Raw genomic sequence first — 14600 nt, forward strand, 5'->3', positions numbered from 1 at the left:
GAATAACTCAATATTGCGGTAACCGATATCGATAATTCTTTTTTTATTGGAAAGGTTATAATTCAAAGGAAGTTTGTTGAGAGTTTGGTTAGGTTCTGATTATGGGATCCATGACAAAGTAACAGAACTCTTCAATTCTTTGGCCGTAACTTCGTAGTGGTCAAGTTATTGTCGTAGTCAAATATGATGATCAATGACGATCAACTCTTTAACGACTTAGAGGAAGGGTCCGATCTGTGGCAGAATTTCTAACTGTCTGTAATAAAATTGCAATACGCTTACGTTCATTGCTGCATTAAAAAGTTTAGTATATCTATCTACACATATTTAGACAAATTATTAGTTAGTGTAGTTCTGATTCACTAAAAATCTAAAAAAAAAAATTACAATAATCGTTACTAGAGTTAGATTAATTAATTAGATTGAATAAAAATACGCAATTATTTTTATACTTCTTAGTGCATAATCTTATATATAAAATTCTCGTGTCACAATGGTCGTTCCCGTACTCCTCCGAAACGGCTTGACCGATTCTCATGAAATTTTGTGAGCATATTGAGTAGGTGTGAGAATCGGCCAACATCTATTTTTCATACCCCTAAATGTTAAGGGTGGTCCACACGATTTTTTTTTTTAATTTTTTTAACCCTTTTTTTTTAAATTTGTTTGATTATGAGTCGGCATTAAAAAATACATACAACTTCAAACTTTCACCCATCTACGATCAACAGTTACTTTTGTATCGCGATTTTAATATCGGCAATACAACGTTTGCTGGGTCAGCTAGTATTATATCTATTGTTTTGGAATAGTGTTTTTGAAGTCGGTTGGTTTTTTTGTTAAATTTTTTTTTAATTTATTGAGTGGACATGGATTGCGATCACTCCACTTTGTTTTATAATATCCACATTTTGAGTATGGTCCTAAATGTTGTTTCACGCTGCCCAGCACATCGGTGATGTCAGGAAGTATGGCCAGGATCCCAATGCACAGGTATCCTTATATAACCTACTATCTAAATAATAAGTTAAACTTGCAGTGGTTCGGTGATATACCGGCGATGGATGGATTGACTGAATGAACCTAATTTAAATGAATATTTCACCAAGCCGCGTTTTGAGTAACACTATTAAAGAAAGCTTATAAAAACGTAGAAAAAGAAAACGATTAATCTAGTCAATCGGGTTTAAAATCGTGTTAATACTTGATAAAGCTTCCAAAAACATGAGCTCGCTATATTCGCAACGACGAAAGAAATCTTTTTTATTTTTAAAAAATTCCTAAAGGACCTTTTTTAAATTCTTTAAATGTTAATAGTTTTGATCTTACTAACGAAAAATCAAATGTCATTTTTTTTATCTTAATCGTAGCCGTAGTGTCAAGTAGCCGTCTAAGCCGTCATTAACATAAAATACACAACGTCTTTATATACACAGCAGTTCGAGCCAAGAATCCCTGGGCGGTGCGACCAGTAGTTGGGGCGGCGGTGCCTCCCCTGGTCTCCCGCGAGGAGTGTCGTCTGCAGCGTCTGCGGTGTCCATAGCGTCCATGCACCAACAGAAGAAGCGCGGCATCAAGAGCTCACTGGGCCGACTGTTCAGTAAAAAGGATAAAGCGGGATTACCGGTATGTTCTGAATCTACCTGCACAAACAAGCACTAAGATCTAGATAATTCTATCAAAGGTGCGAGTCATGTATGGGTTATAAACGGCGGCCATCGTGGTGGTAAATTGTCCGAGATATCATTTTATTTGAAGCTACTCATGTGGATGATATCGATTGCAGATATTCCTCGTGATAGTTGACTCAAAGAGCTCAGGTAACCTTAACGCATAAGGTAAAGTAAAAAGCATCAAGTAACCATAATAAAAATGTATTGTTTTGTCTGTTTGTTACTGAATTTATTTATATAAGGCTAATTGTACCTCAATATCATGATTAAAATGTCCTTGCTCATTCTTCTTCGGAGTACAATATTATGCCAACTGCAGGTCCAGAGCGGTAGAACGTTATCGTCGGTATCATCTCTCGGGCTTTCTTCCTTAGCGGATGACGATGGCCAGATCTCCGGCAGCCAACCCTCGGCGCCAATGCAGCATCAGGACTACGCGCGCACCAAAACGAAGTAAGTTTCGTTGTGCTCCTACAGATGAGCCTTTTGTTGCCAGGCTGGGTGTAGAGTTTGATGACATGCATTCTATATTCTAATGTCATACTCAAGGTACTCTACCTTTTACCGATGCACAGTCTGTTAGTATATTCAGTAATAGTAGTATAGTAAAAGTGTCAACCTCCATATAAGACCGGCCAGGTAGCAGTCGACCCATATTTATAGTCTCGGTTTGAGTCAACTGACAGACTGTCTCGCTCCAACACACACCGCGGGAGCTCCGGTGCGTTTCCACAAAAGTAATAGTTATTTATGAAACTGTTGTGTAATAAGGGGTATTAAAACACGATGTGGATTTATCTCACGAGGCGAAGCCGAGTGTGATAATAGTATCACATGAGTGTTTTAATATTTAATTATCAACAGTTGCATACAAGACTTTATCTATACCCAAAATATGAATCCTCTAAAGGATTCTGAAACAGTTAGCTTATTGCTAACATTAAAACACCAGTCCTAGTAGTAACTTAAAATTATTCATTACTGATTATATACAAATAAACTAAGTATTAATGCAACAATTATTTATTTTAGTAGTAGTTCATAAATTAATGGCTAAATAAACTCATTTCACGGCTATGTATTGTTTATTTACCGATGATGATTTAGGCAGGTTCGCTTGGCAACCTCGCATTCTGTTTTATTAGTATCGTTTGACGAAATAAAAATATTAAAAGAAATAAATGCTAGCCAAATAAATAGCTCTCAATGCAATTTTATTTTATATTTTACAATTATCTAATGTTATATAATATAATCTCTAAATAACACGAATCTAATAAAAATAATAATCAATTATCATACAATTAAATTTGAAAACAAAATTTTTATTAACTATGCGGGACTTAAACCCGCGATCTCTCGCGTTCCGTGCGAGTGCTCTGCCCACTCAGCTAACCGTTCGAGTGACGTATCGTAATAAAATCTTGTATGCTTTGTTCAACTCTCAGGGAGTGGCTTCATCTACAGGATCTACTTTACAGTTGATTACCTTTTCAATTCCAATATTTGCATATTAGGAAATTGACTTGAGATGTCGCTCTTGTAGATCTAAACAATTTGTTATATTTTTAAAGTGAAAATCTCACTTCTAAGATTTAAATTTGAAAATAGTTAAAGAAAATAGTAGTAGTAATAGTAAAGATACATATTATAGTAGTATTACTTAACTTACAATAATTAATCAGGGAATGCTGTGCATACCTATAAGTTAGATATATAAGTATTAAATATAAGAAATTTTACGTTAAAAGTAGTTATAATAATAATTGTGTGTCTAGTTGGTAAGCCTTTTTTAATAAATAAATAAATAAGAACAATGTTGGCAGAGCACTCGCACGGAACGCGAGAGGCTGTGGGTTTGAGTCCCGTATCGTTCATAAAATTTTGTTTTCAAATTTTAATTCTAGAGGTGTGGGTTATCACTTTAAAAACATAAATTATCAATTATTATTATATAAGAGGTTCTGGACGGACGCGTACACGACATGTTGACCGCAGGGACCGCGACTACCGCCACGAGCTGCTGGGCGAGGCCATGCGCGCCGGCACGCCGTTCGCGCTGTGGAACGGACCCACCGTGGTGGCGTGGCTGGAGCTGTGGGTGGGCATGCCGGCCTGGTACGTGGCCGCCTGCCGCGCCAACGTCAAGTCGGGCGCCATCATGTCCGCGCTCTCCGACCAGGAGATCCAGCGGGAGATCGGTCAGTCACTAGCACACCACCACCACACGTCCGCTGCTGGACAAAGATCTCTACGACGATCGGTCCTGGTCCGTCTTGTCGGGGGCCTCCCGACACTACGCCTTCCAGGACGTGGTCGCCATTCGAGGACCTTAATGCCCCAACGGCCATCTGTCCACCAAGCTATGTTATCTGCCCACTGCCACTTCAGTTTCGCAATCATTTGGGCTATGTCGGTGACTTTGATTCTCCTACGAATCTCCTTATTTTTGATTCGATCTCGCAAGGAAATTCCGAGCAAATCTCCATTGCCCGCTGAGCAACAGTGAGCTTCCTCATAAGGCCCATACTTAGCGACCACGTCTGTGTTATTACACACTGGTTAAAAACCTTCGTCTTCAGACACTGTGGTATTTGTGGTACGCCACAAGTGAACGTATGCAAACACGTGTTAGCCTACCAACCGACATGCGTATATATTTCTACATCTGGTTATTCAAGTTTATGTTGAATAGAAGAGTTTTATTAATAAATTCATAAGGGACTACAATTCTCCATTCAAAAATCTAAGTGCCGTGAAGTGCATAATGCACGTTCCATGCTTGACTTACAACATCCATATTCTTAAGGCTACTTACAGCGAGAAATCTCTCTTCTCTTTTACTCGCCTCGCGTCACACAATCATTCTTCTTCGTTTCCTAACATTCTGTCGCCGTCTTTTGATATATAAGAATCTAGCCTAAAGTGTTTCCTCAAATGTTGCGATTTCTCAATTTAGGAAATTGATATTCAAAACACTAAAAAAATCTCGATATAATTCCTAATATATTGCGACCTACCTTAAGAAAGTTTTTATTAAAAATAATTTCTTAGTTTGTTTATACTCGAAAAATCTTCACTGGGCTGGACCCCCAGTTAACAAACACAAGAGGTAGGCAATTACGTAAGACAATGAAACAGCTGAATTTAGATGGTTTTTCTGCGGGAGAAGCCACATACTGGCCCAGCGACAGAGCCAAGAATGCAGATCTGCTTGACTTTTTTATAGCTAAAAATGTAGACGATAATTATTTGACATTAGAATCATGCATTGACCTAACTTCATCACACACAAGTCACACTAGACATTAACAAGACAAAAACACTTTTCGAACCATCTCCAAAAATATATACCAGAACTACAGATTGGGAAATGTACAAAAAAACAATAACAGCAGAAACGAACCTTAAAAACAAAATCAGAACGCTGGATGACTTAGAAAATGAGGTTGAGAAATTTTGTATGTCCGTATATCGTGCTGCCACCATCGCTACACAAAAACGAAAAGGTAGAGGAAAACCTTCTATACATAACTCATACCCAAAAGAGATAAAGGAGAAAATACAACTAAGGCGCAAACTTAGAAAGACTTGGCAAATTACTAGATACCCATGTGACAAAACAGCTTTAAATTAATTTTCAGAGATGCTTAAAAATCTTATAAAAAAAATGGAGAACAACAACATCCAAAACATGCTCTCCTAACTTGATCCAACGACAGAATCTAAATACTCGCTTTGGAAAGTCACTAAAAATTTAAAGCGCCCAAAATCTCATGTTGCACCTATTAACAACAACAAAAGTGGGTGGGCAAGATCTGACCTAGAAAAGGCAATTACTTTTGCAGAACATCTTAGTAATGTCTTTCAACCGCTACCTGAATGTTGCAGTGATCATAGCAACGATATTAAAGAGTACCTGGAAACACCAAATAAATATGTTTACCGCTTAAACCTACAAGTCCCAAAGAAGTTTATAGCGAGATAAAACAACTACAAGAAGGCAAAGCAGCTGGATATGACCTTATCGACGCAACTCTTCTGAAAAGACTCCCGCATAAAGGAATCATGAAACTTGTGCACATCTTCAATGCCTGTCTGAAATTAGAACATTTTCCAGGACAGTGGAAAATCGCACAAGTAATAATGATTACAAAGCCAGGTAAAACCGCACATGAGCCAAACTCCTATAGGCCTATCAGTTTGCTGCCAGTAACTGGCAAAACTTTTCGAACGGATCCTAAACCGAATGAAGGAACACCTAAACACACTACTACCCAAACACCAATTCGGGTTCCGTGAAAGACATTGTACCATCGAGCAAGTCCACCGTTTAGACGATAGTATAGTTAGAAGTCTAGAAAACAAGCTATACTGCTCAACAGTTTTTCTTGATATTAGCCAGGCATTTGATTGATTTATAAAACAATGCTCAAACCAATATGGACATACGGTATACAGCTGTGGGAGACTGCCAGTAATATTAATATCGAAATACTAGAAAGATTTCAGAACAAAACATTAAGAACCATGTTCAGTATCCCACAGTGTATTAGTATTAAATATATGTACCTAGGCATTAAAACTGTCCAGCAATAAATAACCCAAACTAGCCTGAAATACCAGGACAAACTAACAACCCATGTCAACGAGCTAGCCAAGTCTTTGAGCGGAAAGGGTGGCATCTAGTTCAACAGGCTTAAGAGACATGATATCACAAATCTCAGTAAAAGATATCAATAATAAATGGAGAGTTTGGTGCAAAGTAATTTTACATCAATTTCGGGCTTTCGACGATGACTCTTTCAGCAGATATATGCAGCCAAAACAGTGGCTTTTTGTTTGAAATAACAGATTACCACGACGCAGAAAACCAAAAAAAAAAGTTTGATTAGAATAATTATTTATAAGTGATTATTTATTTAAAAAAAACAAATAAAAAGTGGACGGATGAGTTGAGGTAATGAAATGGAGTTACATATAGAGGAAGTGCGATATTCAATTTTTATACCAAACATTCCTTTTTTATTATTATTTGCAATAGCCTATTCTTATTCATTATAATATACTCATTTGTGAAAGTTACTGAGATGTATCAAACACAAATACTACCAAGATTTAGGTTATAAACACTGTTTTTTATCGATTCCATGGCGTCAGTGATGAAATATTGATCCTCTTCGTCTGGACAGTGGATTTTACCTTATCGGATGATAGATTCTTGCGTCCGTTCTACTCAGGTTTATGGCATACCTGCTTTTTAGAATGGGTGGAAGTTTTATACGTTCAATAAGTGATTTTAAATCCTATTTTGAATAAAAATATTTTAATTTGAATTTAATACTCGAGATGCGTTAAATTTTAGCTAAGAATAACAATCAGTACTTAGCAACTTATCTTATTTGAAGATAAATAATAAATACTTGACAGCAATTATTAATTATTTTAATGGGCGTGGGCCTTCTACCAAACGACCATAAAAAACAACTAGAACTAGTTATGTTTAGCCAGAACGAATGACGGAAGAAATATTGATACGACCTGGTTGTCCACTACGTGCTTGATATTCTACAATAAGATCCCAGAAAATGTACAAAACAAATGTGTTACGAAATTTAAAAGAATTGTTAAAAAACGTTTGTGTGGGAAAGGTTATTATAGCATAAACGATTTTCTTAATGACACCACGGACTGGGAATAAAGCGAACACCCTCAGGCTCTTTAATTATTAATGTTTATTGTACGATATCACATTGTAATTCATATTTTATATTAAAAAAAAAAAGCCCGCTGAGTGTCTTGCGCCCATTCTTCTCAGGTCTGAGGCAGTCTCTTTTGAATGGGTGGTAGTTATTGACGTTCAATAAGTGATTTTAAATCCTATTTTGAATAAAAATATTTGAATTTGATATATTTCAGGTATAAGCAATCCTCTGCACCGGCTCAAGTTGCGGCTGGCGATACAAGAGATGGTGTCGCTGACGTCACCGTCGGCGCCGCGCGGCACGGCGTGCGCGGCGCTGGCTTTCGGAGACATGAACCACGAGTGGATTGGCAACGTGTGGCTGCCCTCGCTCGGTGTGTATAGCTACTGTGTACTACGTTCCAACACGTTCAATAGTGGACATTTTTTTATTATTATTTATTAATAGATTATTAAATTACAAAATAAGAATAATAATACACGACTTACTTAAAAGCTAGTTAACACTGTGCCTGAACTAGGTAAACCTGCGTTTCAGGCGTAAAGAGCTTATATTAAAACTAAATAATCACAAAAAAGAGAAACTTATTAAAGTAAAAAGGTATAAATTAATCTACAGGGTAAGTATATAAGTAAACAATGTCTTCAAAGTGATGACTATTAACTTGTACAAATAAAATATAGATAAAGTTTATTTTAACACTATTAGTAATATTTCTGTATCTTCATAGGACATATTTTGAAGTGCTTCATGAAGAGCCTTCTTACAATTAATATAATTTAGGGGATAGTTAGGGTATAGATGTTTGCTATTGCGTTTAGTTTATTATAAAAAAACGATTCTATGCATACATAAAAGTTTGATGTAAAAACAAAGTTGGTTTTTATTTTTTGAAGACAAACAATATATTTGTGTCTCTTAACAATAAGTTCAGTGCTGTAGGGAAGGTCTAAGAACACACTTCTTGATGTTATTTATATAATTTAAGAGTTAATTGAGGTAGTTTGTAATAACGGGATTCAAACTGCACAATTTTTTGGAAAACTCAAGTTAGTTATATTTCATTTTGATTGTGGATCTTCTGCAAGAGAGATGTAAATATCATCTACTTATCTATAGTGTAAAAGATTTTTTATCAAATTATAAAAAGAATTCTTAGTGATACTCACTGCTCTAATACTTCTATTATTGTAATGATTGGGAGAAGAGGGAATTTAAATAAAAATGTTCTACAAAAATTATACAATGAGTTAAAGAGTTTAAAAATAGAAAATCTTATAATATTCACACTGCCATTCATACAGGATTTGCCACAGGAAAACAAAGCAAGAGACAATTTGAATAATATGTTAACCCTATTGTCTCATTCAAATTATGTGACATATAATGGTAATTTATTATGTAGTAACACACACATAATTGATATTAATAATATAATTAATCATAAATGTAAAATGTTGACATTTGATAGGTTACACCTATCTAATTTTTATAAAAGACAGATAGCTATATCGCTATCCTTTTACTTATTTTATAACTCAGCCAATTATTTGGCAACCCGGTCCCCTGCTTCTATTGAGCAGGTTAGTAAGTCGATTAGCACTGCTCCTATTGAGCAAAGTAATTATTTGATTAACACTGCTCCTATTGAGCAAAGTAATTATTTGATTAACACTGCTTCTATTGAGCAGTCTTATAGTTTAGTTTCTGGTTTGGAATATGTTCCAAATTATTTAAATTAGTCAATAAGACAATAGGGGACTCCTCTAGCAATATAAATACACAATGTAGAAGTAATAGTAAACATAATAATTGTAAAGTTATAAACCTGATGCACCAAAATATGCAAGGATTGTTAGGTAAAGAACTGGAACTGAAAAATCCACCACAAGTATTAGATTAAAATCTTTGTTTAAATCATATAATTTATCAAATATTTTCTTAGAACCTACTAGAGTAACCAGCACCTCTAAAAGCTGTATTGATAATATTTTTACTAATTATAAACCTATTTCTCAATCAATAATTAATAAACTGAGCTCAGACCACTTTCAAATTAAATTTTATTCTTAACTATAGAAGGTAGAGATTTAAGATTAAAAACGTTTTGTTGCAAATTTTATAGGCTTTAATTCTTATAAACTAAAATTATATATTAATAACATTTTTAACTTAAAAAAGATAAAACAATGAAAATAAACATTTTTAGTTATGTTTAAAAAAATTCAACTAAAATGTATTACATGTTATTTAATTTTTAATAACTGGTATTGTCTCCTCGAGCTCTGATTACAGCTTCGAGCCGGTTTGGCATACTGAACACTAGGTGTCGGAGCCGATGTTGGGGAATATTCTCCCATTCTTCTACCAGGGCCTGCTTTAGTGCCCTGAGGGTAGTAGGTGGTGGTCTGCGATTTCTGACTAGCCTCCCAAGCTCATCCCAGGCGTGTTCAATCGGGTTGAGATCAGGACTTCTTGATGGCCAAGCCATCACGCTGATACCGACCTCATGAATATACTCTTGTACGATATGAGCCGTGTGTGGCCGGGCATTATCATGCATCAGCATCGATCCATCACCCATATTTGCTAAATACGGCCCTGCATACTCATTGAGAATCTCTTGAGCATATCTTTGCCCAGTGAGGGTGCCATTTTTTATGGCTACTAGCTCTGTGCGACCTTCTGAAGATATGCCAGCCCCTACATGTACACTGCCTCCACCGTATTGGACTCTTTCTGAGATGCAGGCTTGAAGGTATCGCTCGCCAGGTCGCCTGTAAACACTTCGCCTTCCATCAGAAGTGTAAAAGGAGAATCGAGACTCATCTGCAAACAAAATTCTTGACCATTCTTCTTCATCCCACTGCATGTGTTCACGGGCGTATCGCAGTCTCGCTACTCGATGCTGTCTCTCGAGTTTTGGGCCACTCGCTGGTCTTCGGGGTTTCAAATTTGCTTCAGCAAGTCTTCTCCTCACTGTACTGTCACTAATGTAGTCCCTCCGGGTCTGAAGTAGCTGTTGCTGGACTTCAACTGCATTTTGGTGGCGATTTCTTAACACAGTGGAAATAATATAACGATCTTCTCGGGCACTGGTACACCTGGGTCTGCCATTACAAGGTCTCCTGAGATGGTGTCCAGTCTCTTCGTACCTTCGCTTTACCTTCTGGACCATTCGTACCGTCACACCCACCATTCTTGCAGTGCGACGCATACTGATGCCTAGTTCCAGAAAAGCCATGATCCTAGCACATTCTTCAACTGAAAGAGGCATGACAATTAAATGTTATGTGCTTTTTAGCATAAATTTTTAAAACAAGACCCATCGATCTTGAAAAAAATTTAAAACAGAAAGAAAAATGTGAATGGTAAAATTGTAATTCGGAAACGTCCACTTTGAAAAAGGAATGATTTTGTTTTTGAAGGTTTTTTTCAGCCAATTCTTAAAAGAAGGTTACCGACTATAAAGATTTTATGTACAAAAAAATTCTCTTTGGAGTCCTTTTTATTTCGAAAGTATATCTTGTGAACTTAAAACGTTATCCCAATTTTAAAAGTGTGATACTTACTTTTGAAGGCCAGTGTATATTTACTTCAAAGACAGTCAACTCGGGTGGTCTCTTGTCATTTAACAACTGGGCAACAGCTGGTATTCATAGGAGCAGACAACGGTTATATGAACTATATAGTGAGAGATCATCATGTAATCATGATGCATCTTTCCTTGTATATGTGAAAAATTATTCAAAATTATTTAAGAAAGTATGTACTATTGCTAAGTCAATGCATATTAGAGAAATAATTAAAATGCTTCAAATAAAATAAAAATTACTTGGAAAGTTATTAACTGGGAATCTGGAAGAGCGAAAGACTGCAAGTTTGAATATAATGTAATAATAAACAATAAAAAATCCACTCTGAACAGGAAGTAGCTTCTGCTTTTGAGAATTTTTTTTCTGACATTCCAGTTTCCATCTTAAGCACCCTTGTCTCCTCCACCAGTGTTGCCGAGTCACTTCTTTTGGAAAATGTTAAGGAATGTAAACAAAATTTCAAATTCAGTGTTGTTAGCCCAGCAGAAATAATTAAAACTTTCAGATCCTTAGAAATGAAAAAAACTGCTGATATATGGGACATATCTGTAAAAATAATAAGTTCTGTTATTGACGTCATAGCACCATAGCACTAGTTTTTAATAGCTGTATTGAACATGGCGTGTTTCCTGACCTTCTGAAGTATAGTAAAATTACACCAATATTTAAATCGGGACTCACTTCTGACCCGAATAACCATCGCCCTGTTTCGGTGTTGCCGACCCTTAGTAAAATTTTTGAAAAAAATATTTTAAGCCAAATCTCTTTACTCACTTACTTACTCACTTTAACACTTATAAGTTACTTCATATAAAACAATTTGGCTTTACTAGGGGACGCTCGACTACGGATGCAGGTGTTGAACTCATCAGGAATATTTTTGAGGCCTGGGAGGAATCACAGAATGCACTTGGTATCTTCTGTGATTTATCTAAGGCTTTTGATTGTGTTCAACATTCAACGCTGGTCAGGACGCTATGCCACTGTGGTATAAGAGGATCTGCACTCAATCTTTTGATCTCATATTTAAATAATAGGATTCAGAGGGTCGAGGTGAATGGCAGGAGATCTCCTGGGACTCCTCTCGGTATGGGGGTACCACAAGGGTCTATTCTTGGACCCTTCCTCTTCCTAATTTATATAAATGATCTACCTAACCTTGTAGAAAAAAAACACAAGGTGGTATTGTTTGCGGATGACACTTCACTTATATTCAAAGTGAAACGAAGCCAAGTTTTATATGACGAAGTAAACAATGCTCTATCTGACATCGTGTACTGGTTTAGCGCCAATAACTTATTGTTAAATAATCATAAAACCAAATATATTAAATTCACCGCGCCAAATGTCAAAAATATAGATGCGAATATTTTATTAAATGGAGAGGTGGTAAAACCAGTGGAATCTGCTATATTTCTTGGCATTACTCTTGATTCCAAATTGCAATGGGGCCCCCATATTAAAGGATTGGCGAATAGGCTTAGTTCTGCAGCATATGCGGTTAAGAAAATCAGACGGTTAACTGACATAGATACGGCGAGATTAGTATACTTTAGTTATTTTCATAGTATTATGTCCTATGGTATATTGTTATGGGGCAGTGCGGCCGATATTAATACTATCTTTGTGCTGCAGAAAAGGGCTATTCGCGCGATTTAAAACCTAGGTCCTAAAGAATTATTAAGAGAAAAATTTAAAGAAATAAACATTTTGAGTGTTGCTTCTCAATACATTTTTGATAATGTTTTGTATGTACATAAGCACATTGAAGAATTTTCTAGAAACTGTGACATTCATAATGTTAACACGAGGAACAAACATAAACTTGTTATGCCTACTACTCGGTTGGGTCGAGTTAGTAAGTCTTTTGTTGGGCGATGTATATCCTTCTAAAATATGATCCCAGAAAATGTACAAAACAAATGTGTTACGAAATTTAAAAGAATTGTTAAAAAACGTTTGTGTGGGAAAGGTTATTATAGCATAAACGATTTTCTTAATGACACCACGGACTGGGATTAAAGCGAACACCCTCAGGCTCTTTAATTATTAATGTTTATTGTACGATATTACATTGTAATCCATATTTTATATAAAAAAAAGCCTGCTGAGTTTCTTGCGCCCATTCTTCTCAGGTCTGAGGCAGTCTCTTTTGAATGGGTGGTAGATTTTGACGTTCAATAAGTGATTATAAATCCTATTTTGAATAAAAATATTTGAATTTGAATTTGAATTATCAGTTTATATGGATTTAAAAATTAAAAAAGCTTGTATGAATATCTGTTAAAATATTGTTTCTTTTTATAATTGCAGGACTACCTCAGTATAGAACTACATTTATGGAATGTCTAGTGGACGCAAGAATGTTGGAGCACCTCACCAAACGGGACCTCAGGACACAACTCAAGATGGTTGACAGTTTTCATAGGTTAGTTTGCAATCATGTTTCAAGTCAAACAACATGTCCAAACACCGCCCTAGGAAGCTCGTTCCACAGCTTTGTTGTATGTAGAAGAAAGTTCCTTGAAAACCGCACTGTGGCAGCGCACGCCACACATCCAAATGGTGGGGATGATATTCTAATTTTAGGCGGGTCGTGCCAAAGGTGGATATCGGCGGTAGGAATCAGGTGAAACAGCTCTTCGGAACGCTCCCCGTGATAAATGCGCTAGTCTCTACGCAACGCCAAGACAATTCGAGCAGCTCTGCGTTTCACGCGGTCAAATGGTTCGAGCCTATACTGGGATGCGCCAGACCAGAGATGACAGCAATACTTCATATGTGGCCGGACGTGCGCTTTGTACAGCGCTAGAATGTGGGCCGGCTTGAATTACGGCTAGGGTGGTACAGAGAGCCTTATTAGTAAAAACTTTTTGTGTGCTTGGTATTAGTCAATTATATCCTTGTCTTTGACGAAAAAGATCCATCCATGAAGCATTCGAACTAGAAAGGCGATCAAAGCAGTGACGAGAAGAATTCTAAGAAATCCTGTCCGAAAGCAAAATATTTTAAAGACTCTGTTTTAGAAAGTACGACATGTTCTTTTAGACGTACTGGTCGTAAGTCATAGTCTTAATAGGAATCTTTTCTGGAGAAAAAAAAACGGTTTTTTAGATTATAAATAAATTTTAGTAAATCATTAAACCACTTGTAGTCTTGTTGGTTGTTTGGTGTAAGAGCCAGCTATGTTCCGTTGTCACTCGGTCGTGTCGCAGGACGTCGCTGCACTTCGGCGTGGCGTGCCTGAAGCGCGTGGGCTACTCGGTGCGCGCGCTGGACGAGCGGCGCCGCCTGTGCGAGGTGGGCGTGAGGGACGTGCTCGTGTGGACCAACGAGCGGCTGCAGCGGTGGCTGCTGGCTATCAACCTCAAGGTACACCGGCTGATCGCTTATCACATTTTATAAATGTACCTGCACTGTCATCTGAAGCGCGTGGGCTACTCGGTGCGCGCGCTGGACGAGCGGCGCCGCCTGTGCGAGGTGGGCGTGAGGGACGTGCTCGTGTGGACCAACGAGCGGCTGCAGCGGTGGCTGCTGGCTATCAACCTCAAGGTACACCGGCTGATCGCTTATCACATTTTATAAATGTACCTGCACTGTCATCTGAAGCGCGTGGGCTACTCGGT

General features: G+C 37.1%; 1 protein-coding gene across 1 annotated transcript in view; it reads left to right on the forward strand.

Annotated features, from left to right (window-relative positions):
* LOC126975042 (liprin-alpha-1) overlaps positions 1–14600 on the forward strand; it is a 129567-nt gene that overhangs the window by 105573 nt on the left and 9394 nt on the right. Inside the window, exons 19-24 of the mRNA XM_050822827.1 lie at positions 1437–1626; positions 1993–2126; positions 3672–3874; positions 7593–7751; positions 13288–13402; positions 14190–14346. Of these exons, the coding sequence (XP_050678784.1) occupies positions 1437–1626; positions 1993–2126; positions 3672–3874; positions 7593–7751; positions 13288–13402; positions 14190–14346 (958 nt within the window). The remainder of the gene's footprint in view (positions 1–1436; positions 1627–1992; positions 2127–3671; positions 3875–7592; positions 7752–13287; positions 13403–14189; positions 14347–14600) is intronic.

This window comes from Leptidea sinapis, chromosome 34 (genome assembly GCF_905404315.1).
Source record: "Leptidea sinapis chromosome 34, ilLepSina1.1, whole genome shotgun sequence".
Classification (NCBI taxonomy): domain Eukaryota; kingdom Metazoa; phylum Arthropoda; class Insecta; order Lepidoptera; family Pieridae; genus Leptidea; species Leptidea sinapis.